Here is a 26,644-nt window from a genome sequence, read left to right as displayed (position 1 = left end):
AATACATAAAAGATGTCCAGGTGAGATACTTAGTTGGTGTCCAGTGACGTTTTTTCTCTCTTATCTTAAAGTAAGTGCTTCATTTATTTTAAAAGGCACTGTGCCCAAAGGTTTTCTCAGAAGCCCGCCACCAGCACTGCTGAATGTCAGCAAGGTGTAGCTGCGTCAATAATGTTGGTGGTGGGAGTCCGGGATTTACTAACTAGCTTTAAGCTGGTTCAAACTAAAAAAGATAGGGCGGGCTGTCACCACTGGACAGTGGTAATGGACAGAGTTAAGGGCGTTGGCTTTCAGATACGCGGATATTCGAGGGGAGGTGAACTTGCAGGCAGACATATCTGTTGCCTACCCGATGGGAGGCTCGATGCTGAGAGGAGAAGAAGGACCTTATGATAGTGGGGGGGGGGGGGGGGGGTGGATACATGCACTGGATTTTAATTGTACGGCTTTCTCATTTGTTGTGCCCTCTGGGCTGTTTTTCCGATAATGTCACCTTGAAAAGTCAATAAAAATCTGTTTACCAAAAAAAAAGGACATTACCTTTCAGTTATTTGGAAATGTAAAGCTAGCCAACGTAGGGCCTCTGTGGGACAGTCTGGACTATGTGGTCCAGTCAAGTTTAGACCTCTTCAGGAATTTCGGGCTAAGAGGCCCAGGAGAGCACGCTAGCATAAGCCCAACCCTAACATAAGCATACCAGACTAAGGATGGGCAGTGAGAGCAGGCCTTTTAATAGCCCAGGACCCGCAGCAGACCATGATTGGAAGAAGAGAGGAATCAGGGAGAGCATGCTATTTGATAGTTGCACTAGTATAAAATGCTGCAGAGTACTTAGCAGTATGTAATGACATAAGAAAACTAAAACTCAAGGAAAGGAAAGTTTGAAATTAACTGCATCATAAATCCGTTGCACCCTCTGGGAAGTTGCACAGCAATGAACCAGTAATCCCTCATTTGATATAGAACATAGAAAGAGTATCACAAACAATATGAAGATTGTGTGTAGATTTGTGTGCTGAAGGACATTACAATTTGTTTAATTCTACTGAGGTATACAGTTGTTCACTTCTCTGCTTCAATATGTTGTTAATATTTGAGCTCTCTTTCCTTATTATGTGGCTTTGATGCCATTCTAAGTGTTTGTGGATGGAGTAGGTTTAATCTGACTTTGTCACAATATATATGTTGATTAATTATAGGAAGTGCCACTGGAATTATGTGATTCTGCGCAGCAGCTTTTATTTTGCATAATTATTGATTTGCTGCATAGTCTATCATCTGTTGCATAATCTATCATCTGTTGCATAACCTGCAGATTTTAGATTTTAACAACAAAAAAGTGTTTCTTGCTAAAACAGATCAGAAATTACTGAATGCGCAGCAACATATGTTTGCGTGCAGTGGAAGACATTTCGCAAAGGCTAAATGGTGATCTTTTAGTTGCTTATTTCTGTATCTTGTTGTTAAACTGGTACTAATGAGGTGAGATTTTTGGCCAGAAAGTACTACCATGTGTAAAAATTACAAACTAATGTAGTAATATTGTCAACAAATGTGCTTCCTTATGCTGTATTATTTGCCTTTTCTTGCTGTATAATTCAGTCAACCCTGCTGCAGAATTCAGTACTCCTCTGCCTCATAATTCCGGCGGCCTATATTAGAAAATGTTGTATGTTTGTATAGCTTGAAAGTATGTACCACTGAGAGAGCAAACACTCAGGCAACTGTATAACTTTGAGCTATATTGTGCATATGATGGTGCCAGGAACTGTGTCTAAAGTCTATTGTTGTTGGGTGAGGCTTTTGGGTGACTTAAGCTGGATTCTCGACTGATCTAGCAAACACTATATGGCCTGTAGTTGATTGATTGCTCCAAGAGTTGTCGCCTCACCCACCGATATTTGACAGGACACTACAATACAATGACTTGAAGGGAGACAGCAATAGAAAGGGTAGGTGGGACCACGTCAAGACAAGAAAAGGATGGGAGACTCAAACACCCACACCACCACCAAATGCACAGCAGATTATTATTGGCTTTTAGGTAGATGCAAAAGGAAGGGAGTAAGAGAGAGCAAAGTTTGCATAAAGCTATCTATAACAAAAGCATTTACCCACTAAGCAGTCTTCATTAGACTACAAATGTGAGATCAAAATATTACATGCAATGCACTGGTGCAGCTACATTACCCATTGAAGATATTTTAAGAGTACAGAAACTATGACCAGTATTTCCATGCCAGATGAAAAACAAATCACTTAATACAACACAATTCATTATGTTTCACTTTAAATACAAACATAAAGCAGCATACAAGATGAAAACTCGTCAAAGTATTTTAGAGATACCTAGACTATTCCGAAATATTTTTAATGCAAACAGAATCAAAATTGCTAGGTTAAAGGCAAAGAACAGAGGGTTTTTCCCCCAAACTGCTATTTAAGTAACATCTGCTTGGCCTTCCATAAAGTCAGCATACACAGAAATGTCAAATATTCTTCCTTGAGAAAGGTGATAGCCCTTGTGTAGGTCTTCAAATACGGCAGGGCCACCCACTAGATGCCTCGAGACCCTCACGGCCGATTAGCTGCGCTATGCAAATCCCTGATTGAGAGATTGATTGACTGGATTATCACAATCATGTTTATAATCCACAGTCAGATGCATCCCGATGGCACCAAAAGACAGGTCAGTACAAAATAGTAGTGGGTGTGATTAATGCTTCTGATACATGAGAGTATAAGCTTCCCTCCCACACAGAATAGGTATAGCGCACCATCAGCAGTACAAGTGTCACTCACAGAACAGACAAATCTTGGCATTAGCAGTGCAAGTTTCTCAATATTTCCATCTTAAGGGAAAAAGTTCACCAAAGCATCCTTCACACAACAGGTACAGGTGGGCAGCAGCATATTAGACTTCCATTACTCATAAAACAGGTACAGAATGAATAGAAGTGCAAGCTACACTCCTTCACAAAATAGGTAAAAACATAGTAGAAGCAGTGGAAGCTTCCCTCTCTGACACTACAGCAGCAGTACAAGTTTCCTACTCTCAAAGTACAGGTAAAACCCATGAAGTATCAGTGAAGTTTCCTCTCTGAAATAACAGGTATGACAGTCTGTAGCAGAAGTGCAACCAGTCTTGATTATTTGAGGTGTATGTTTAAGTATGGTTGTGTGGATTGGTAAATGCGTGGATGGCTGAGCAAGTAAAACAGTAATGTATGGATGGCGTAGTATAAACAATAGTTATTTGAGCTGCAAGATGCCCCAAGGGTGATTGTGCATTTATAAATACATTTGGAATGTCATGCTAGCATAAGGGTGCATCGATACAAGAGGAATTTAATGGAGTAGCGGATGATAGTGTGAGTTTGTGGAAAACTGAGTGAGTAGGAGGATGGATGGTTTGTGAATTTCTGTTTTGATGAATACTAAATGTATGTGAACAGATGGATGACAAGATAAACGAAGAGTGTGGATGGTGGATACATGTGAAAGGAAAATGTCTGTGGGCTGATAGATATTTGTGCAAGGATGTGGTATGGTTAGTTAGTCTGTATGTATGGGTGGATTAAAGCTCACTATGTTTTTGGTATGCGTGTATGTCTTTGGTTGTGTATGTATGGATGGGAATTGTGTGAGTGTTCAAGTGTACCCTGATGCACGGACGTGTGCAAATGACCTTGATACTGCTGTATTTGGAGTTGGTTCCCTTGTGCCTATGTTGAGCTGTAAAAAGGGGCTAGTGGTGTTGAATGGCATATATATATATATAGAAGTACCATTAACAAATCCCTTCACCTGATACTACACAGTAACTGGAAGTTGTCTTAAGTGCACTTAAGTGTCATACCCCAGTAAAAGAAGATTCTGTACTGAAAAACATGGTATCTTTGATATGATACTGTGACTTGACCACTGCTGGCAGCAAGAGAAGCTCATAATAGAAGAAATAGCAAGCAGTATGCCATCTCAAAATGACTAATGACATGTTGTTGGCTTGTATGTTCCAACTTTAAGGTCACACACGCAACTGTATCTCCAGCAATTTATTCCCAAGATTTATAAGAACATTAATTATCTGCAGCAGTTCAGAATGACACTACATGAAGCACTACAAGAACTAATCGCTGGGATACTAACGAACTGTCAATAAAGTGTACTTGTTTGTGTTACTATTCTCAGAGTGGATAGGGAATCACCACAAACACTGGCCCCATGACTTGTTGTCACACCGCAGAGGCAAATGGTTAACAGTCCAGGCAGAACCTAAGGGAAGCAGGTGGTGGAATGCTTGGTGCTTTGTAGACCCAACTTGACTTTGGTGACAAATAAAGCTGGATTTTGTTAGATCCCAACAGAGTATGCAGATCCTATAGCTGCTACTTCTCTCACACACAAAAGGGGATTCAGTTATTGAGAAACTAGAGCTGAAGCGCGGTAGAGATCATTTAAAAGCCGACTTCGCTTGCCGAAGCACTGTGTCGCACATGTGCAAGCATCACACATACAGCCAGAAAGGAGTGTGAAGTTTCGACTTTGTGCATTAATCAAATCAGTGTGGTCATCATCCCAGGCAGCCAGTGCATTCCGTGGAATGAAAAAGGAAAGGAGTCTCTAAAAGGGGCTTTGTCAAAGAAGTATAACTAGGAAACCTTTCCAAGAGACTTATCCTAAGTAATTAAGGATGTGTTTTAAAACATGAAAACTAAAATCTTGTGCTTTACAAAGCTTGCCACCTGGTTGACATTTGGTGCCTCTCTTCCAGTTGCATGTTATTATATCCAGACATATAACACAACAACAGACGTGCAACTAAACACAAGACAAACATATTCGCTTTGCCAATGCTTGTTAGCAGTACTGAATAAATCAGAAAAAAACCAACGAATTTGTTGTGAATAATAAGAACTGAAACTGTTTCATTTTTGAAAATGGAAGCCAGATTTAAACATTGATAAGATCTATGAAATGGGGAGGGGGTCTTCAAAATGTCTCAGTCACTTCCATTCCCCTTCATTCCACATTCTTCGGCCGTCTCTCACTGGTAGACACTTAGGGGCCTATTAGGATGGCGGACGGACCTACGTCCGTCCGCCACCCCCGAGGTGGAGGAAACGTCCGCAGGGGGTTCCGGCGTTCCCTCCATGCAGATTAGGATGTGACCGCCACCCTGGCGGTCACATACCCTATGTTTAACATTGCAGCGGGTGCTGCTTGAAGCAGCGCCCGCCGCAAGGTTAAAAGTGCATACTTTGCATATGCATTCACAAAGCGGCAGGCACCGCGCGGTGCCTGCCGCTTTGTGCATGCATATGCAGGGGGGTACCATAGGTACCCCCCATGTGCACTGCCCACCCTCCAACACCCTGGGGCTCGCAACGAGCCCCCAAAAACGAAAGACCACATGCTTTTCAACGGCGGAAAAGCCGCCGCGGAAAAGCATGTCTTCTGCCCCATCCTAATATGGCTGGCGGTGTCTGATAGGCACCACCACCATATCAGAGCTTTTCCGCCGTGGTTGGAATTGGACCGCGGCGGAAAAGCGGCGAACGGTCTTCCTGACCCACCAGCCATCCTAATCTGGCGGTGGGTCTTTGGAGCCTCCGCAGCGGTGAATCCGCATCCTCCGGTGGCTTCCGCCGGCCCGGAGGAAGCGGATTCACCGCGATCCTAATTGGCCCCTTAGTCCCATTTTTGTCCCATATCTTTCTGAAACCTTCCATATGCATATCTCACACATCAGCATTTTCCCCTTCACACTGTCTTACCACTCTCTTCTTCTGCAGCTACTTCTGTTCATCTCCCCACACATACACACCAAATCAGCTTTAAGCACTGCCTTTTATTTTCGTTTGGCACGGTCAATATTTTGACTGCTGTATATCCTTCACACACTTTGACACCTATCTGACCAATGCTAAGTGGGTTTTGCAGAGAGGCCATGGATTGTGTGTGCATGAAGTCTAAACACCTTTATGACACACTGACAGGCACTGTGAAAAATTCTTCCTTCCCTCAATATCATCTCCTGAGCTCTCACTCATGTCCGGTCATGAACACTCACCCACAACTCTCCCTGACAAACCCTTTAAGGTAGAAGATTTGCATAGTAATATTTATTGCTAGAATATCTCATGCCAGGAATTTGCAATATAAAAAAACAGTAACCAATACTGTAACTCACAGGGCAATGTAGCCAAAGACTGAAGCACTCCGTTGGGCTCATGATAGCATTTAGCATGGGGTGATGGGTAGGCCGCTTCAGACACTGGCTCTATTGCCCTGTGAGTGATTGTATTTTTGTTATTACATGCTCAACCACCTGAAAATGAGCATACTTCAGTGCCAGGGCTGGGGGGCCAATCCTTTAGTTTTCTATTTCTTCCTGCCATTTCTTTCTTTTTCATCCTTTGATTTTCATTATTTTTGGAGAACACTACAGCTCCCCAGACAGTGCTAGCAGGCTGCTTGCTTGCTGTATTTTTAATCTGTAGTGCGCAGCATCCCACTAAATATATTTATTGTCTCAGGTTAATAAAAACCATTACAAAAGTACATTAAAACACATATCTAGGCCACACCCTTTATATCAGGCTATTGCCATTGAATGGTGTTCTCCATAGTTTAACTTTTTTACCATTATAAGATGACCAACGTTCTAAATGTGGCAGCCGTGCTAGAACTTTAAAACAACGAAACAGCTAATACAATTCCATTGTGAGACAGCCACCCGCTGCTATGTATAATTTTATTTATTTTTAGCCAGCAAACTGTTTTCTTGGTTTATTTTTAATCTTTTAATTCATTTTGCTCACGTTGTTGAGTTTGTGTGTGAGTTTATTGTGGTTCTGCAAGTGCATGAGTCGGTGGGTGGATAAATGGACGGATGAATGCAAGATGAGAGACAGAGCGCATGTATGATGACTTATTGAATGTCTACACCCATCATTGGCAGTGGAGGCACTTTCCTTTAAAAGCTAGACCTACTGACATTGACAATGTTTGCTGAAAGAGGGTCGGGTGAGTGTGCACACTAATTAAAACGCACGTTCACATTTCCATTGGCCTGTTAATTTTACACCACACCATGGACAGAAGGTATTTCTTTAAGGAGTCACCTACTGTGCTACCTAATCTCTTTCAGAGTACAGCATGTCTGGCAAATCAACTTCCGAGGAGCTCAACAGCCTATCCCTGGGTCTCATCACAGTATGGAGGATAGGACTATTTTTTCTTTTACATGATGGGTTATCAAAGGGTTGCACAGCTCGCCATATCTATTGCATAAATATTATTCAATATGAAAAAGAGACTCTAAATATTTTCCTATTACTCGACCATGGGCATCTCTCCATTAACTTAGCCTTGCAGAAACATAAATTGAAGTGTATACACTCATGCTGTTTTTATTGGATTTATAGTAGATGTGCTCTTGTTTAACCATTATTTAAACATGGTTCCGTGTCTCAGAATGCAAGAAAAACCAGACTAAATAAGCTACTTATGTTTGTCATGAGCGAATTTGAGATTTTAGTGCCCATCTCTCACACCTGCTCCATCACAATTCTAGATGCTGTGCCACAAATCAAGACAATTGCAAAAAACACAGTTGATGGACAGAATGTAGAACAATGTCATACATTCACCCCAGTACAAGGATCTGGGCCTAAATCCATCGTTTTTTTGCACTCCACACCACCCTGGGTTAGACACTGGCTATATGCAAATCAGCTCTGACCCTGTGCCTCATGGGAACAGTCCAGTCCGAACTACCAAGCCATGTCTTTCCCAGACCGGAATCAAGCATCCAAGGACCGGTTTCTGGCTATCAGACGTGAGTCCCAGGCTCTCCACACCACTGGAGTCAAGCTATCCAGGCTGATGAAGGCTGATGGGGTGAATGTATGACATTGTTCTACATTCTGTCCATCAACTGTGTTTTTTGCAATTTTCACCCCGAGTGGGCTGGGTATGCCAGACGTGAGTCCCAGGCTCTCCACACCACTGGAGTCAAGCTATCCAGGCTGATGAAGGCTGATAGCCAGAAACTGGTCCTTGGATGCTTGATTCTGGTCTGGGAAAGACATGGCTTGGTAGTTCGGACTGGACTGTTCCCATGAGGCACAGGGTCAGAGCTGATTTGCATATAGCCAGTGTCTAACCCAGGGTGGTGTGGAGTGCAAAAAAACGATGGATTTAGGCCCAGATCCTTGTACTGGGGTGAATGTATGACATTGTTCTACATTGACTATGGTCTCGTATGCTGACGATACTCAGCTAGCGGTTACTATCAGCGGGGATGCGGACCGGGATGCCCCCAGGTTTCAGAGTGGACTTAGGGCGGTGGCAAGCTGGATGAAGAACAACTGTCTCCAGCTCAACGCGAAGAAAACCGAGATCATGATCGTCGGCAGGGGGGCGGAACTGTGGGGGGACAAGTGGTGGCCCGTTGAACTGGGGCCGGTCCCTCTCCCGGTCATTGAACTTAGGAATCTGGGAGTTTGGATGGACCCTGCTCTTAGTTATGAGGGCCATTCGAAGAAAATCGCGGCCTGCTGTTTTGGTATCTTGCGGTCGCTGAGGCCCATTCTTAAGTTCTTTGACCGTGGTACCAGGCAGCTGATAGTCCAGGCCACGGTATTATCTCGCCTGGACTATGCCAGCTCGCTTTTGGCAGGGACCAATGTGGCTGAGACCACCCGCCTCCAACGCGTGCAGAACGCTGCGGCGAGAGCCATTGTTGGCTTACCTCGAACGAGTTCTGTCTCGGGAGTCTTGAGATCTTTGCATTGGCTCCCCATTAAAGCACGCATTCAGTTTAAGGTGTTGTGCTTGGCGTTTAAGATCTTGAGGGAAGTAGGTCCGCCAATTCTTGCTGATCTCCTGTCGTGGTATGTTCCTTCCCGCGCTCTGAGATCGGGAAGCCAAGCGCTCGCTGTGGTCCCCCGTTACAGGCTGTGTCGGGTTGGTGGTCGCTCTTTTCGGGTTAGGGCGGCTGAACTTTGGAACTCTCTCCCAGTGGACTTGCGGCTATTGGATGACCTCCTGGCCTTCCGCAAAGCCCTGAAAACCTTCCTTTTTAAATAAATTCTTTTATCTGTGTTGTGTTTCTGCTAACTGTTGCACTTTGCCTGCCATGCGCAGGACGCCCCTTAGCTGGGGCAGCTGTGCGCAATACAAAAGTGCATAACATAACATAACATAACATAACATTCTGTCCATCAACTGTGTTTTTTGCACAAAACAAGATAACAGCACCTCTTTGGTCGCACACAAACAATAGTGGGGACCTCAAGAAATACAATACTCTACCAATCACAGACTCCCCCACAGTGTAGCGTACTAAGCGCCTGATATGCGCTTCAGTGTCCCTCAGTGATAGGAAGCACCTTTTGAATGCTGCAATACGATATATGATCACCTTTCTTCTCGGCTTGAAGACTATCCCCACGTATTCCTACGTCTATGTTTGTGCAAGCTGTATCTGTAGTCCTTCTTCGCCTATGCAGTTCAGCAGCCATAGGCAGTGACAAAATGTAATCCTACTTCTGTGTCTGACAGGCTTTTGGTTGTGAAAAGCTTGTAGTACAGAAAGGCAACTGGTCATGTTTCGAAAGAATACTCCATTAAACTCCAAACATAGCATGGCACAATTTACACAAGTACTGGCCGGAAAACAAACTGAGAAGAAAAGGCAACTATACTGCCAGAAGCTCAAGGCAGGACTGGGATGGGTGAGATGGGGGTGTGTGTGGAGGGGGGGGCGGGAGGGGAGTGTTTTAATCCCCATACTGATCAACCTCCACATTTCTGTCCAAATCATATCTCTCTGAGCCTTGAGTTCCTTTAGTGACAAAACAATAGTTGCTCAATATTAAACATCGTATGCCCACTCAACATTTTAGGTGCCTTCAGTGCTATAAATGGGCTGGTATTTTTCAGCACTCAGTTTCGCAGCTTTTTACATTTCATTTTTTGTTCTGATTCCAGAACTTCTTTATATGGAAAGTACTGGTACACATGAAGTTGGAGTAGGGGCAGAGGTAGGATCACTAGTGGTGGGATCTGGTTCCGCTGAAGCTGCTTGAGCGAAGTCTGTAATCCACAATGTAAATGAGAAGTAGTGGCTGCCACCTGCAGTGTCATTCAAGACTTAGGAAATTCAATAATAAGTGATCTGAGAAATTTGTGTGCCAAGTCAAGGAAGGAGGCGTGGCAGCCAGAGACGGAATTGAGGCACAGAGGACATCAGTGGGCAGTCAACAGAAGGAAAGTAATTTAAAAAATGTGTTGAATGTTGTTTGCATGTGTGAATGCATGTTTGCTTGTGCCTTTGTATGCGAGTGCCAGTGCATTAATGCGAGTCAGTGTGTGCACGAGTACTACATTTGGTATTTAAACACTGGCATAAACCTAGAAGTGCAGCCTTGAACCAATGCATCATAATTAGGGCTCCTGGTTTTATGGTATTTATTTTTTTGCCATTTCCGTCTGTATTTATCCATATTTATTTTTTGGGCATTTTTTCTGTATTTATCCACATTTATTTTTGCCACAAGCAAAAGACGACGCTACAGCTAGTATTTTTCCACATGTATTTAAATTGACAATTTTATTCGTTTTCTAGTACAACATACTCTATATTATACTAGAAAACTAATAAAAAATTGGTAAAAAAAAAAGGGCAGGAAGTGTAGAGTGGAGAGAGGAGCGCGAGGTGGAAGCATAACTATAGAGCCTTTGGTGTTTGGTACCCCGGGGGCTTCCAACAAAAAACTCTGTTAATGAATCCTAGCTCTGTAGACAGGCCTCGAGACTGCCCTGCCTCCCCCTAAGCTCCGCCTCCTTTGTTTCAGCCATTTTCTGTTGCATGGAGGCTGCTCAGGCTGGGTGTCAGCTGGTCGCCATGTTGTGTGCTGGTCCCTCAATTAGCCTTTTTTATCAGTAATCACAGCCAGACCTGGTCTGCCTCATACATTTTCTTTCGACCTCCGCATACAGTCGGTATACGCAGTCGTAAGGGCGGGAGTGCCTGGTTTTGGTGTGACAGGTGCCGTGCCGCCTCATTGATAGTGTTTCCTCTCTAAGGGGCTGGTTTTGTTTGTAACGGATAGACGGTCACAAAGGATACATCACTTGTGCTTCTCCGGGCTTCGGCAGGGGTACCTCCTAGGTCATTATTCCTATCTGAAATGTTTCTAAAAATGAATCATGCAGCTGTTCTACAAATTGAAGTTGTCTTCCTTCCATCCAATTGCTGTCACTGAAAAATATGCCCCTTTGAAGAGAGACCGCTTTGTCTCACCTACAGATTTTGTTAAATGTAGAGCGTCCATGTTTGAGTCGAAAAACCCATGTCAGACCTCTGCAGTGGATTGGGAGTTCTAGACCTGAAATGTACAGTTGCCATTGCAGGAACTCGCTAGTCCAACGCAGGCTTCCATGATGTCATGTGCTCGCCTACAATACAGCATAGTAGATGATCTATTTTGTACAGTTTAGGACAAAAAATGATAAATCTTGGATGGCTAATTAGTGGGCTGTGCGGCTTTGCCGTTCTCGCTCTCCTTCCTGCTTGACTATGTATCCCTTACTCCTAAAGGCAACGCGACATCTCCAAAAGATTGTGCTTCAAATCAGATGGAGTTTCTTGCTGGCTGCGTGAGATAATAAAGCTGACAAGGTGCACCAGAGTACTTCACAGGTCTTTAACCCCTTCCATGCTCATGACGAGCTCAGCTCGTCATGCAGTACACTGGTCGTGTGCTTATGACGAGCTGACCTTGTCATGAACAATGGGATCCACGAGACATCAGCACCGGGGGGGGGGGGGGGGGGGGGGGGGGGGAATTGCCTTAGCATTGAAGGTGTTAAAAAGACCATTCACATGTTAATGAGGCTTTGTTGTGTATTTCACCCCTTCTTACCAAACCGGGGGCAGTGTCTACACCCTGTGAGAGCTGCCTTTTACACAGGACACGGATGGGAGCTACGTGCCCATATTTTTAAAAAAAAATTAAACAAACAGTTGCGGTGCTTTTTGCGAAAGAAAAGAAACACAGCCCCGAGATGCCTGGTCTGAAAGGAAACGGGATGGGGGCCATGAAGCCGGAGGACAGCAATCTAAACAACAACCCTCGTCAGGGCGCCTGACACCTGTAGAAAATGTAAATGTGGCAAATGGCTAATGATGAAATGGAAAGGCTACGTGGGAGTCATTTAGGCTTTAATTGACAGAGTGACATGAATTTTCACAATGCATCGAGCGCAAGTGTGGGAAGCATACTACCTCCCCGCAAGTGTGGGAAGCCTCTACTACAGCAGGCATCCCAAGTCCATTAGCCACACTCTGCTTCCGTCTGTCTGTGTCCCTTTATTTTTACCCGGTGCCCTGCTCGCCAAAGCCCTCGTCAGCACAAGACACCGTGACCCGCGAGTCACTGAACACTGGGCACCCCCACTCCGCGCTGCCAGCACAGAAGCCGTCCTGTTTATCATTCATTCAACTCTCCCAGATGCTTGATTCCAGTCCAGGGAAGACATGGCTTGGCAGTTTGGGCTGGACAGTTCCCATGAGGCGCAGGGTCAAGACTGATTTGCATATGGCTGGGTTCAAACTGGAATGGCATGGTGAGCAAAAAAACGATGGATTTAGGCCCAGATCTCTGTACTGGGGTGAATGTATGACATTGTTCTGCATTCTGTCCATCAACTGTTGTTTTTGTATCTTAGTTCCCTAATGGCACTGTAGTCATGGGGCATGAAAATACCTTTCAATGAAGTAATATATTTTGATATACTAAATGAAAACATTCATGCATGTTTAAAAATACACTTTTTGTAATTTTTAAGAAGAGTTATATTTTATATGATGCATGGGTGACCTGCCCTTTTATTCCATGGGGCATTCGTTTTGTCAAGGTTTATGAAGGCGGTCATTGTAGTCCTTTGTATCCTATGTAGTCCAGCATCCAGTCAGTGGCAAAATGTAATCCTACTCCTGTTGCCTTTCTCCGGTGGGCTGGAACCACAGGATCACAGTTTTTAAATGCAGAGTGCCGCTGCTTACACTGCGGACACTTTCTCCAGCTCCCCCATCAGTACTTAGGTTGCAGGTGGGGGCCACTAAGTTTTCCTCACAGACACTGACCGCGAGCAAGAGGGAAAAACGCACAAAGTAGAAGGGAGACGGAAGAGAAATACGTAAAAGCCATCACCAAAAGGAAGAGCAGGAGCCTGCATGAGTGAGATAAAGGGGCATGAAGTGTCTGGCAGCTGATCAACAAGGCCGGAGGTGGATTTTTTTTTTTTAAGTTTCAAAGACCTTTATTTCACATCACACAGTATACACAGCTGTGAGTCCACAACCCGGAGTTCGGCAGCGCTTCATAGCAACGTTTCAGACGGAATAACACAGCCTGTTAGCCGACATCCCATAGGGACCGGCGGCATGTAGTCACTAGCACGATATTAATCAGTAGCTGTGTGAATCGTGTCCAATCACATAATAAAATTCTTCCTATATGTACCTTGAAACCATATCAACAGTACCCTAACCCAACTCCCTGCCACAGCCCCAAACTGAATAATGACTGCAAATGACATCCCACAATGCTCAGTCCATTCAACACTCGTCACATGCAGACCGCATATTCCCAGTAAAGTCACTGTTTATATCACTTCTGCAACAGCACTCTCCCAACACCCTCTCTAGTCCCACTCCCATCTAGCGCACCCCAATGCCCTCTACCCCCTGCACATCACTAGCGGGCACATAAATCAGAGCCAGTCCGGCTCAGCCATAATGTAAATGGTACCCAGATGTCAATCGGTCTAGACCTACTCGGCAAAAGTTCCCAGTAGTTCGTCAGTTGGTCCTTACAATACACAGCCGATCTTATCCATTCCGCTATCGTGGGTGGGGCCACTTTCTTCCAGTGCAGCGCTATCTGGTGTTTGGCTAGTAATAGCAACATCGCAACCAACTTGCGTGAAGCATTGGGCACCTCCATGACCCAACCCCGGAGCGCTAATAACGGATCAACTCCCAGTTCCACTTCTATCATGTGCCCTATGTGACCTAGCACCTCACCCCAATATGTCGCCACCTGTCTACACTCCCAGGTCAGATGAAAATAGGGCGCTTCCTGTACACCACACCTCCAGCATTTAGCATCCGATTGCAGCCCCATTCGCAACAACTGTTTAGGTGTGCAATAAGTACTGTGTAGGTAATTAAAGTGTATTAGCCTCAATCTATAATTAGGGGACAGATTCTCAAGTTGTGTACAACAAAATTCCCATTGCTTGTCAGTTATAGTCATGCCTGCTTCCCGTTCCCATTCAATTTTGGCCCTACACACTACTACCGGTGACGTGTTCTGCGTTATGTTATATATCCGTGTAATCAATTTACGGGGGGAGTTATTAGAGAGTATGGTCTTTAAGGCTGGCAGCGTGGGCGGAGCCGCAGGAAATTGCAGGTATCGTGCCTTACATGCTGCTCTGAGTTGATAAAATAACAGCATATCAGATGCAGAAGGCTCATTAGGCTCGCTCAACTTTTGTAATGTCAAAAAGACGTCATCTGGGTAAAGATCACTGGCTACACTCAATCCTCTTGTGCTCGCTCTTACTGTCACTGCTTTGTCTATTAACGGTTCTAGCAATGGATTCCCGCACACCGGCATCGATGGTGCATATAACTCCTCGATTCCGGCCCTCTTTGCCAATCTGGCCCAGGCCCATCTAGTAGTTTCAACTGTGTTAATGTCCTCTGGTGACCTCTTGTATGGGTGATAAACCGTCACATTTAGCGGGGTGGGCGCGACTACGTCTATTTCGATAGCCAAGTGTGGTTGGAATGGAATCGGATGTTGCCAATAATGCAAATATTGCGCTTCGCACTATACGCATAAAGCTCAAAATCCGGCGCTGCCATGATACCCTAGGCTGGCGTCCCGCCCATACCAGATCCAGGATCCCAGTGCTGAGTCTTTTAAAGAAATTACTATTCAAAGGAACAGGGATATTAACGAAGAGATAAAGTAGCTTTGGCAAAATTACCATTTTAGTGAGGGCTATACGCCCCGTCAGGGAGAGTGGCAGTGTTTTCCATCTCTGCGTCTTTCCTTCAACCCAATCCATCACTCTGCCGTAGTTTGCGAGCCATATCTCCTGTATGGATCTACTAAACCAAATACCCAAATACTTAACCTCACCGTCCGTCCATTCAAGAGGAAACTCCGTGACACATTGTTTAGTCCCGTCAGTTAGCGGAAATAACACTGATTTCGCCCAGTTTATCTGTATACCCGTGAGCCCTCCGTATTGTATAAATTCTCTCAAAACCGGGTCAAGGTTTTCCTCAGGTTGTACTACATAAATAATCATGTCGTCCGCATACATAGAGACAAGCAGTCCCCGCGTCGTGAACCCGATGCTGCGCATTGTGTGATGCTGTCTGAGACGGGCCGCCAGTGGCTCAGTCGCTATAGCAAATAATAGAGGCGATAGTGGGCAACCCTGTCTAGTACCCCTCGTGATAGGTATTGGTTCCGACAGTTGGCCATTCACCTTTACTCTCGCTGTGGGAGCAGTATACAAAATCCTGATTTGCTGTACAAGGGAGGGACTAAACCCCATTCTAGTTAATAATGCAAAAAGGAATTTCCACTCAAGGGAGTCAAATGCTTTCGTTGCATTCAACAGGGCAGCAGCTGCCTGTACACCCAGGTCTAAGTAATGAAGTAGTCCAAACAGGGTTCTGAGGTTATGGGAGGTAGCACGTCCCGGGACAAAGACCGACTGGTCCGACAATGCTATCTGTGGTAGCATAGGCTTTAGCCTATCCGCTAGTAACTTCGCATAGATTTTTGCATCTAAATGAATCAACGAGAGGGGTCGATAAGAGTCCGGACTAGCCGGATCCTTATCTGGTTTCAATAAAGTTATTATCGTGGCCTCCCTGAGCGTAGGCAGAAGCATTCCTGTGTCCATAGCTTCCAAATATACCTTATGCAGCCAAGGTGCCACTATATCCACATACTCTTTATAGAAGGCTGCTGTCAAGCCGTCCGATCCCGGCGCCTTATCAGCCGGCATACCGGCTATGACCAATTTCACATCCTCCACAGTGATGTGAAGATCCATATATTGTCGTGCCCCATCTTTGAACCATGCTAATGCTACAGTGTCCAGATAGTCTGTTATATCCCTCTCCTCTGGATCCGTGCGCGAAGTGTAGAGTGTCTGGTAGAAGCCTGTCATTTTGCGAAGTATGTCTTTTGGTGTTCTCGCTATTTCCGCGCCCCTTGGAGCACGTAGCAAGGATGCCAATGTCTTCCCCGCCCTATCGCCCTCTCCATATCTCCTGACCTGTGCATATTTATTTAGGTATGCTGTTTCCCTCACCGCCTCCTCCTGAAATGTAGTTAGTTTCGTCCTTAACGCTGCCTGAATGAAGTTCGTAGATCTCTCCCTACAGTCCCTCTCCAGCCCAGCAATTTCCCCCTCGAGTCTTACCAGCGTATCTCTTATAGACTTCAACACTCCCGATTTTAGTGCCATCCAGTTGCCCCTTGTTCCCACCTTAAATGCCTCCCATAACGTTCCCGGTGACTCTACTGAACCCTCATTTAACTCAAAATACTCAGTCAGTTTCTCTCTAAGTTCCTCCTTAAACACCTGATCCAACAATGCCCTCAAGGGAAACCTCCAGCTAAAAGGATCTAACATACTGCGGAAGGATCAATAGTTGTATCAGCATCGGTGCATGATCTGAAAAGGTCCTGGGTAAGTGAGCGGCCTTGACCACTTGGGAATGTAGGTTTCCAGACAAAAGCCAATAATCAATCCTCGACCATGCGCCTCTGTGTGGTGTCGCGCAGGTGCCATCCCTGTCATCCGGATGTAACACCCTCCATGTGTCCACCAGGCAGTCGCCCTCCATTATCTCTTTTAACATCGCTGCCGCTCTAGGGTGATGTTCACGAGACACACCATGTCTATCAGCGAATGAGGATAGGGCCACATTAAAATCTCCACCCCATAGGATCGCTACCTGCCCATATGACTGGATTCGCTGCCATATCTGTTGGAAAAATGTAGGACTATCAACATTCGGCCCATATACATTCACAATCAACACCGGATCACTACATAATATTCCCAGCAGTAGTATGTATCTACCCTCCCTGTCCGTGTATGAGGCAGTTGTCGTCCACTGCAATCCCTTCCGAAGCAATATGGCTACCCCTCTAGCAGAGTTGGAATATGGGGCTTCCACTATCACTCCCCATCTATAGTGTTTGAGCATATTTGTGTGTGCAGTCGCCAAATGAGTTTCCTGCAATAGGCAAATATCTACCTCATGTCTCATTAAATAGCAGTGGATCAGCCGCGCCTTCCGGCGGTCATTCAAACCACGTATGTTCCAAGTAAGACAATTAATGCCCTTCACATTAATCCAGGTAGGCAAACAAGATGCAACAGTACAGTCTGAAGGCATATCAGGCAAACACACAATCCCAACTTCCCACCTCGCCCCCCTCCCACTCCAACCCCCCAATCGGGTCGTGCATTACCCACCCCGAATCCCCTCCCCCCCAAACGCCTCACTGCCTCCCCATGTCCCCCTCTACCCACACCAACCCCCTAAATAGGTCGTGGTATCCACTCCCCCCCTACCTCAAACAACACAAACAACCAGAACAGTGTCCAGTCTGTGGGATTCATCCCTCGGGGCGTGCAGGTTGGCCTCAGTCCTCCCCCTGTACTCTTGACAGGGTGGCCAAGCTGCTTAACTCATGCATGCCAACCCAGGGCACATCCGTATATAGGACAGCACGAGCAGGCCTGATGTACCTCTCGAAAACACAGACAGTTTAGGCACTCCAAGAGATTACCGCACAAAGCGTCTTACAATTTGTGTGCGTCTGACACTCGCAGGGGGAACCACAAGGATCTTTTGTATACCCACCAGGCGATTTCCACCAGCAGGTCACTCAATGTCACTCAGTCTCTCCTCTGTTCGGCCCTCCTCTGACGTCTTCTGCTGTCGCTGGTCCTTAACAGTTGTTTAGCATATTTGAGCGCCGCCTTTGCGTCCACAAAGAAGGTGGGTCTACCCGGGCCCTGGACCCTTAGCTTCGCCGGGTAGATCAGTGCATATTTCGTACCCGTCTGCTGGAAGATCTTCTTCGCTGGTATGAATTCCCTGCGGGCAGCCTGCACTTGCAGTGTGAAGTCCGGGTACAGCGCGATGTCATTGCCTCGTTATTGGATCGCTCCCTTTTCTCTGGCGAGGCGAAGTACCGTGTCCCTGTCCCTATAGTTGAGTACTCTGGCCAGGATAGGTCGAGCCGGCACTCCAGGTTTGGGTCGAGGACCTAATGTTCTGTGAGCTCTTTCTATGAGGAACATGGGAGAAAGAGACGGGCCAAACAATTCAGTCAACATAGCTTCAATGCACTTTTCCATGTTCTGAATGTCTGTTGTTTCCACAATGCCCGTGATGCATATATTATTGCGCCTCAACCTCGCCTCCAAATCCTCATTCTTCTGCTGAATCAATGCCAGCAGCCTGTCCATTCCTTTGATTTTTTTCTCCACTTCAGTTTGGCTTTCCGCCGTTTCAGTCACTCTTGTCTCCAGCACACTGACCCGTCCTTCCTGCTTGTCCATCCGTTGCGTGATACGGTCCATGCGATCCGCCAGTATGTCCATTTTGGTATCAATCCTCGTTTTCAGCTCCCTAAACATGGACCGTATGTCCTCTGCCGGCAGTTGACCCTGAGCTCCGTCACTAGGCCCCTCCCGTTCCGCAGCCTCCGTGTCCGGTGCCCTGTTCGTCTTCTCATCATGACGGTGCACCTCTATCCCACAGCCCACAATATCCTGCGTGTTGTTCCGCTGGGCTCCACGTCAATGTCTTCCCACCTTTATCGACAATGCTTTAGCGCTGTCTGCCACAGGGATACCAAGCACCGCAAGTCTCAGCAGTTACAGCTGCCTACGGTGCACTGTACATAAAACAAGGATTGCAGCATTTATTCTCCAGTGCGCTCCGTATGCCGTCACCCCCCTCAAAGCGCCAATGCACGGGACAGAGTACAGGTGTCCAATGCTCTCTACGGGTGGTAGCCCCAGAAGTCGCCCTGCAGCGCGCACTCACAGCTGACCCCTCCGTGTCTTCGGAAGCATAGAAGTCCACCACCACCAGTTCAAAGACACTCCATGCCAGCAAATCCAGAGAGGTTCCCCGACAGTTCGCCTACTAGTGTATTCCCTCCGGTGCCAAGGAGGAACCAAATAGGTGAGCACCTCGTGGCCCCTGGGTGGGCGCCCCCTGAACATCAATACATGCTAACTCCTGGAATGTCCCAGCCGGTCCAATCGCGGGGCCCCGGTCCTCCGCTGTATTACATGCCCCCTGAAGCGCAACCGCCCCGTCAGCTATCAGTTCAATAGTGCACCAGTACAGACGCCATGCACCATTATTCCAGCAGATTGCCTCTCACCAGCGCCACGGCCAACTCCAGCATCATCAGCACCACTCAGCTCCGCCACCGGCCAGACCCAGCCGAGATACAGGATCGTCCACAGCACCGGTAACACCCCCTGTCCGATATCCCCTTCCAACAGCTACCACTTAGCCGCCATAGATGACCAATGCAGGTTCCTCTCCGCTTCACAAAATGGCGGCCGCTGGTCCGAGGCACGGCATCACTGCGCAGTTTCTATGCCGCTCGGCTGCCCCTGCACATACTCTCTCGTGGGCTCAAAGCTTCTGGCGCCTTAATTTACACACATCTGTGCCGCTGTTCTACAGCCATGCAGCAGGCAGTGAACTCTGAGCCGCCGCAACCCATGCGCCGCTCTCTCACCCTTCACAGGCAGCTCTCCTCCGTAGTTCCACCGGTGGTAACAGCTACAGCCCGGCTAGCACACACCACTCCTTCAGTGCTGGCATACGTGGAGCTTGTTACCTCAGCAAGTCCCCCGCAGTTAATGTCATCTGCAGCGGGCACTGTCCCGCCCCCGCCCGGGCTGTTCTTCCCTCCGATCCTCGGCAGTCCGCTACGCAAGGCCCCGGCTTCAGCAATAGCCGCAGGCCTCTCCACGGCACCCAGGCAGCCGCGATCACTACCCACGCTGGCGGCGCCCCACAGCGCCAATTGTCTTGGCCAACAAGACCGGAGTGCCCCAGCACCTCTTTCCTCGAGACGGGCCCGGTCAGCAGCACGATATTACCGGATTGATGACAGATTTTAGCGCTCGGCCGGCGGAGCTGCGATCTCAAGCAGCCATTCTGCTCTGCGGCCAAGCCACATCCCCAGGCCTGAGGTGGATTAAGAACATACGTACCAACATTTTAGAAGCGGGAAGTGGGAGATATTCAAACAAATTATTAGGAGAATGCATTTTTCCTCAATGTCTTCTATTGAAGGAAAAGCAATTTCAAGTGGGAGACAGTCAAGATAAAGCCATTTTTTTTTCTTCAAAAATCGGAGTCTCCCACCTGATTCAGGTCTATTGCCATGTATGTAAGAACTACGCAGCCTTGCTCTTCAGCGCGCGCTGATATTGAATGGCACCGGCCAGGCTTCTGAACAGTGCTTTGGACACCGGCACTTATTATTTTACAAATTAAGCAGTGTACCCACACTGTTACATGAAAACAGTGGTTGCTTGTTGTAAAGGATGACATGATCCTCAAAGGTAAAGTGAAAGTCTCCCTTATTAAATTAGAGAGCTAGACGATAAAACATTGCTTTAGGAGAACGAGAGAAGTAGTTAGCAAGTTAGGGGCAAGGTGGAAGGAAGTGGAGCTGGTTTGAACATTTTTGCCACAGCTAATTTTGGTTCCCAGGCCAGTACGGACCGGATATGATGTTTGTAGCACAAACTCCATGCCAAACATTACCATGGATCGACTCATGCACGGGCTCTTAGAGCCATACCAGACCCTTGTTATTTTTTGGGCTATCCCACCTCTTCTGAGGAGCCCAATCACCACCTTGCACAAGTCTGTGGTATCCTACGGATATGGTGTGCAGTCTGCGACATAGGATGACACACAGTAGCATTAACAGAGTCGTAGATATGGCGGGGAGCCGGGGGACAGCAGGACGGATGGGGCTTGGTTGCCACGTCCTTCCGGCTATGAATGGTGCCGATTGGTGGACACACCCGCTGTCCTGGAAGCACTTTAGAGCTTCCGGGGCAGCTAAAGTTGACAACACTCCCTTATTTAAATGGCCGCAGGCAGGTCTCTTTATCCTGCTTGCGGCAACGCGCGGTCGCCTTCATCTTCTGCCCCGATGGACTCTTAACACACGTGCTGGGTTACCAAAGGTTGTGCCCCCCCCTCACGTCGCCTCTACAGGAGCCGCGCAGGCTCGAGTGTTTCCCGACCCACCATCTCAAGTACAAGGCCTCTTTAGGGTTGCTCCCCTTGATTAATCGTATTTAAGTTGCCAGGTGAGGTCAAGATTGGGGGACACTTGGGGCCCCTTTACGGCATCCTGTTTTACTAAATTTAACATCTGAATACATGGACCCTCCAAGGGGTACTGCAACCAGGACGCAAGGAGGTGGCCGGGGGGCTGGAGGTTTATAGGAGGTCGTTGATGTGGCCCTTTAACTAGCAACCACCGGCGCAGGCGCATTTGGGCACAACCTAGCACTGGCCCCTGGGGGATGACAAACCTGATTGTAAGGGGTGTCCGCGATAGGTATCCTGAGGGCAGCCAGGCCTCTTGCACAAGAATTTGCAGACATTGGAGACCTCCCCATACGGAGGGGAGAGGGAAAGTGGGCTCCTCTCAGAAGGAGGACCCCTGAAGGGGTAAAGGAAGGGGCAGGGCCAGTCTTGATGTCACTCGGAACGGTTACGGAATAATTTCTTGGTTACACAGGAACAGAGTAGTTATGGTTAGGTGATTCCCATGTACTAGATCCATGTTAAGGCTAGGTCACAAATATAAGCTGAAAAGTTAAATAATGTGGTTACTGTGTAAAAAGTTATAAAGTGTGTTTTGTTTATTGTGTGAAATAATAATAAATACGGTCAGGGGTCTTACGACTCCTAACCCAAAAGTAATATAAAAAGAGACTTATTGCATTGTTGTCGTGAGTTTTGGGAGTAATGGTAAGTATTCACATTCCTGGGCCATCAGTGACTCCCTGGTCATATCCACCTGGGCACTTGGGAAAGGGACAGTTGGTGGGGAGTATCGAAATGCTCGGACCTGTGTTTGCTCTCTCCTGCAGTGCCTTTACACTACACTACGCGTTCACCTACCGATAATGGAGTTGTGTCTTAATTACAAAGTCCATACTCAGCCACTGACTTGCATGAAGGGAGCCACTCCCTGTGTTTTCAGCTTCTGCCTCAGGAACATTATCTATGTAACTTGTTTTATTTATTTATTTTAAAGGTTTTATATAGCGCTGCTGGACCCAAGAGTATCAGAGCGCTTTACAAGGTGGGTAAACATATTAAGATATAATATACAATTGACAATGTGCAGAAAAATTCACAAAAGATAAAACATTGCATTAAATGAGTGAAGGGGGCAAAGAAACAAAGGGATAATTAAAGGGATAAAGGGAGTTGAAATTAAAGAGAGAGAAGGGGGTGTAGAGAAGGAGTGTGAGAAGATGGAAAGAGGGAGAGGGGATTGGGTAAAAGTATGAATCATAGAAGATCGGTAATGAGCAGGGTCAAAGTCAGTAACATTGGATGGGGCATTCACCACTATGCATTCATCTCTAGATTGACCACCCAATTGACCGGATATAAGAGACTTCTCACCACCCTGCTTGCATAACTCCCAAGTGTGCCAATAATCCCCTGCGTTGCTCGATAAGCGACCTAAGGCAATAAGATTAATCACCCGTTAAAATCTGTCAACCAAGCAGCCACTAAATTGCTCGGTAACACTATGCCTGCCCACTATTTTGTCCGACTGTCGAGCATGTATGACACTGACTCTATGTGAGCTCAATCAGCAACCATGTGCGCCTGACGCACTCTCTTCCTTAATTGTTCCCAACAATTCGTAACGGATAATACACCTCACCGCTTTCAAAGATAACCATTTTGATCCACGCCAAGAAATGTCCGTATATTAGACCCAACACCCCGTAATGTCATGAATATATGCAGTTATCTCACTGAAATTTAAAACACTGCGCACATTTCACTCTTTTTACATTTACTGCCTTAATATGCTTTAAATTATTATCTAGCGGTTGTCACGGACATCCCAATCACCACCAGCCACATTGATATTATAATTTCAATCGGATCATTCGAATACGGTGGCTTCTTGGGGCCAAACCAGTTCAGGAAGTACGTTAAGCGGTTTCTTCCGCAAGCGAATGCACGTTCTCCCTCCAGATTCTTCCCCTCCCTCGGTACCTTTGGGTGTAGCGAGAAGATCCTCCCCTAAGCCCGGTTTGAAACAGGTGAAACAGCATGTTGCAGATGGCAGACACCGGAAGTGAAGATAGTCGCTGGATTCTTATTGCCCCTGCAAGACGTTGACTTCTCAAACAGATGCTAAAAGTTCAGAGCCTGCTTATGATCTCTGATATATTCCGAAAGTCCTGATGTGTATTACTGGCCCTAATATGGCTGCTGATGGGAACTCAGATGTTCTTGTTCTTTCGGTTAGGTTCATTTTATTGAAGTGTGACTGCGTTGAAGTATTTGCGGCGGCCATCTTGAAATGGTTCCAAATAACTCAAACCACATCTTCTATTAAACACGCCTGAATTTATAAAATGAATATTTACATCCAGTTCTCTGCTTTTTTATAAATACAAAGTACCATTGCAAAACAAAAAGATAATGGACGGAATGCAGAAAGAAAACATGCACCCCAGTCACAGTGAAATCCATGTTTTTGTGCTCATCATGCAACTGATGGAGCGAGATAGAAAACAAAATTTTGTTTAAACTCGCAAAGTCACATTTCCATAACATGAATAAAATTATTAATGATTTGTGATATGTTGTGCTAATACAACCTAGATTAAACTTTACACGTGGGGGGACTAACATGTGTGCTCATAAACGTGCATAAATGTTGCATCTTTTTGTTCGTGCAAAATAATAAAATAATTTATTGTTTTCGTTTTTGTCATTACTAACTGCTGCATATTTAAAATAAGCATGTGCTTGTTTTGCTTTTCCTTGTCTGTGTGATGTCATTTCTACTATTCTAGGTGCATATGGGTCTCATAGAAAAACGGAGACTGGTAAATATAAACGCTGCTTTATTTGTTTGCAATGGCTAGGTAACATTTTCATTAATCGGGTGGGTTAATTATTTAGTAAACCATGGGGTGGATACAGAATATACTTTATTTCTTACATTAATACTTTTCTTGTGTTTGTTTTATACTAGAAATCATAAGTTGCCTGCTTTTGAGGCCTAACTATTTGAGCCGCACAAAAAGAGCTAATCCATATTTCTGCAGAAAGTCACGAGACGCCCATTCTGAATTAAAACGTTTATTGAAGCTGCATTCATAAGGCAAAAACTGATGAGCTGACATCATTCTGTCGGACATGGCCAAGGTCGAAAGAGAACTTTTTGTCAGTCCTTAACTTGGCATCCGCGGAAGTTGCACTGAAAGACTATGGAAGCTGCGAGGATGACTTAATACAAAGTTGCAATCGCAGGAAGCCTCTGGCTTCACGTGGAAGAGACAATGGTCTTTGTAAGACATGATTTTGTGGAACTTTTTAAGAATCGGGTGACATGTCACTTGTCACTCTCAGCCAATGGGACGTCGAGTATTTCTGAAAATTTTCCTTCGCTAGTTTAGTTAGCGTAGAAAGGTATAAAAAGTCATGCCCTTAGGGTTGGGCTGGCTGCTGCTTTCTGACTTTCCGATGAGGGTGATGTGCTGCTGGACTTTGCGTGGAGCACGTAAGAATCCTCAAAGAACTTTACTTTAATTTCTGTCTATTTAGCTCAGTTAGGGAAATAGGTTTTAGAAATGCTAAACTTTATATAATTTCTTTAAATTTGATTAAATTGCTTAAATGGTATTTTTCCATATTTCTTACTATCATGCTTGCTTTATTGCAAATAAAATTTCATTTATAAAACTTACAACTTATATACCATAATCTAGAAAATAAAATCTTACTTTTGACAAACAAGCTGGTCTTGGTTATTTAGAAGTATAGGTTACCTTTAGCTAGATCACGTCGCCTATAGTGGTCATTTAAATGATTGGGTTTTATTCTAATGACAATATTCTTTCTGCAAATGTATAAAATGTTTATAGTTTGTAAATAATGTGTATATAGATTTATTTGACCACCTGATTCAGTAGGCCCAAAAATATATCAGGTTCATAAATGGGTCCATGTATAGTTTAGAATTTTGTTTATAGGTTATGAAATTGGATAGCGTAGTTTATGATATATTTTCTATAGCCCGCTGGATCAATTATCTGGTAGCAGAAATTGATGGTTGCTAAGCGGTAACCAAGGTAACATGTTGGTTGCTAAGGATTGCGTCATGGTATGAAAATAGGATCAATGTTTTAACACTCGTTAAGTTCGTTTTTCGTGCCTATCTGTAAGCTATACCGGTATAGATTGTGTGGCGAGAAATTAGTCACGCAAGCCATCTGTTCGTTTGTAGTGATATCGCCGAGTATCACAAGAGGTATCGCCGTGTACCATAGTGTTGTCGCCGAGCAGCACAGTTTTAGGGCTAGGTCTGAATCTTGTATAGTGAGGAATTTCTAAGAAATCAAAGCAGCATGAGAATAGGGACAAAGCGCCTTCCATAAAACTCACTGTGATGAGAGTATTAGTTATATCCAAGCTTGAGTGAAGGGTAAAATTTAACGTCGGTGCATGATTATCTATAAACAGGTTAGAGTCCTGTACGGGTACATGTTTCATATCTATAAACAGGTGAGAGCCCTGTACGGATAACGTCGTTATTTTGCTAACGGTGCATGATTTCTATAAACAGGTGAGAGTCCTGTACGGATTTCGTGTGTGTTTGAAATTAGGGGAATTTTCCGTGTAAAAGTGCGAGTTTGAATTGTATTTTATGTTCAAGTGGAACTCTTAGAACTTTCACTTCGCGGTGGGTTCAGAGCAAAGCGAGTTCATAATTATACTTGCTTGAAGGGTGGGGTAAGGTTACTCTACTGACAATTGAATATTATCCTTAGTGTGAATAGCGCCGTCTATTCCGAAGTGTGGATACTTGAATGTATGTAAACTATCCTAATTAGTGAAACGAACAGATGTTGTCTTTATAAGTCATTGTTAAGAATTAATTTACACTGAAAAGTGTTCTTAAAATGGTGCTGTGAAAAGATTTTGTCAAGGAGGGGTAAGCGCCAGGAGTGAGAAACGAGAAACCGCAGCTGCTGTGTACGTCACAGAGCCGCGCAGGGATTGGGTGACCTACGTCACAAGCTGTATTCTGATTGGCTCCTGAGTCTCTGACGGCCTGTGAGCTGATTGGTCCTTAGGAAAATCTCCAAATTTATTGGTCGAGCTGAAAAGTGACGCAGCTCAACTGCCGTTGGCTTGTTGGTGTGTTTCGCGCACGGATTGGTTGTTTTGCGGAACATCCCGGAAATA

The 26,644-nt window shown here is 45.5% G+C and overlaps 1 protein-coding gene across 2 annotated transcripts in view; it reads right to left on the bottom strand.

Moving 5' to 3' along the window:
* The window catches only part of ABCB8 (ATP binding cassette subfamily B member 8), a 518,839-nt gene extending 495,152 nt beyond the window's left edge, over positions 1-23,687 (bottom strand). The window contains exon 1 of one of the 2 annotated variants that reach the window (XM_078662778.1): positions 23,438-23,687. In XM_078662778.1, the coding sequence (XP_078518904.1) occupies positions 23,438-23,496 (59 nt within the window). In that variant the 5' untranslated portion in view covers positions 23,497-23,687. The remainder of the gene's footprint in view (positions 1-23,437) is intronic. The other variant, XM_078662779.1, reaches the window with a different exon arrangement.
* Positions 23,688-26,644: the final 2,957 nt, after the last annotated feature.

Source organism: Lissotriton helveticus, chromosome 10, assembly GCF_964261635.1.
Source record: "Lissotriton helveticus chromosome 10, aLisHel1.1, whole genome shotgun sequence".
NCBI classification, from domain to species: Eukaryota; Metazoa; Chordata; class Amphibia; order Caudata; family Salamandridae; genus Lissotriton; species Lissotriton helveticus.
This window is presented reverse-complemented; position numbering and strand designations above follow the sequence as displayed.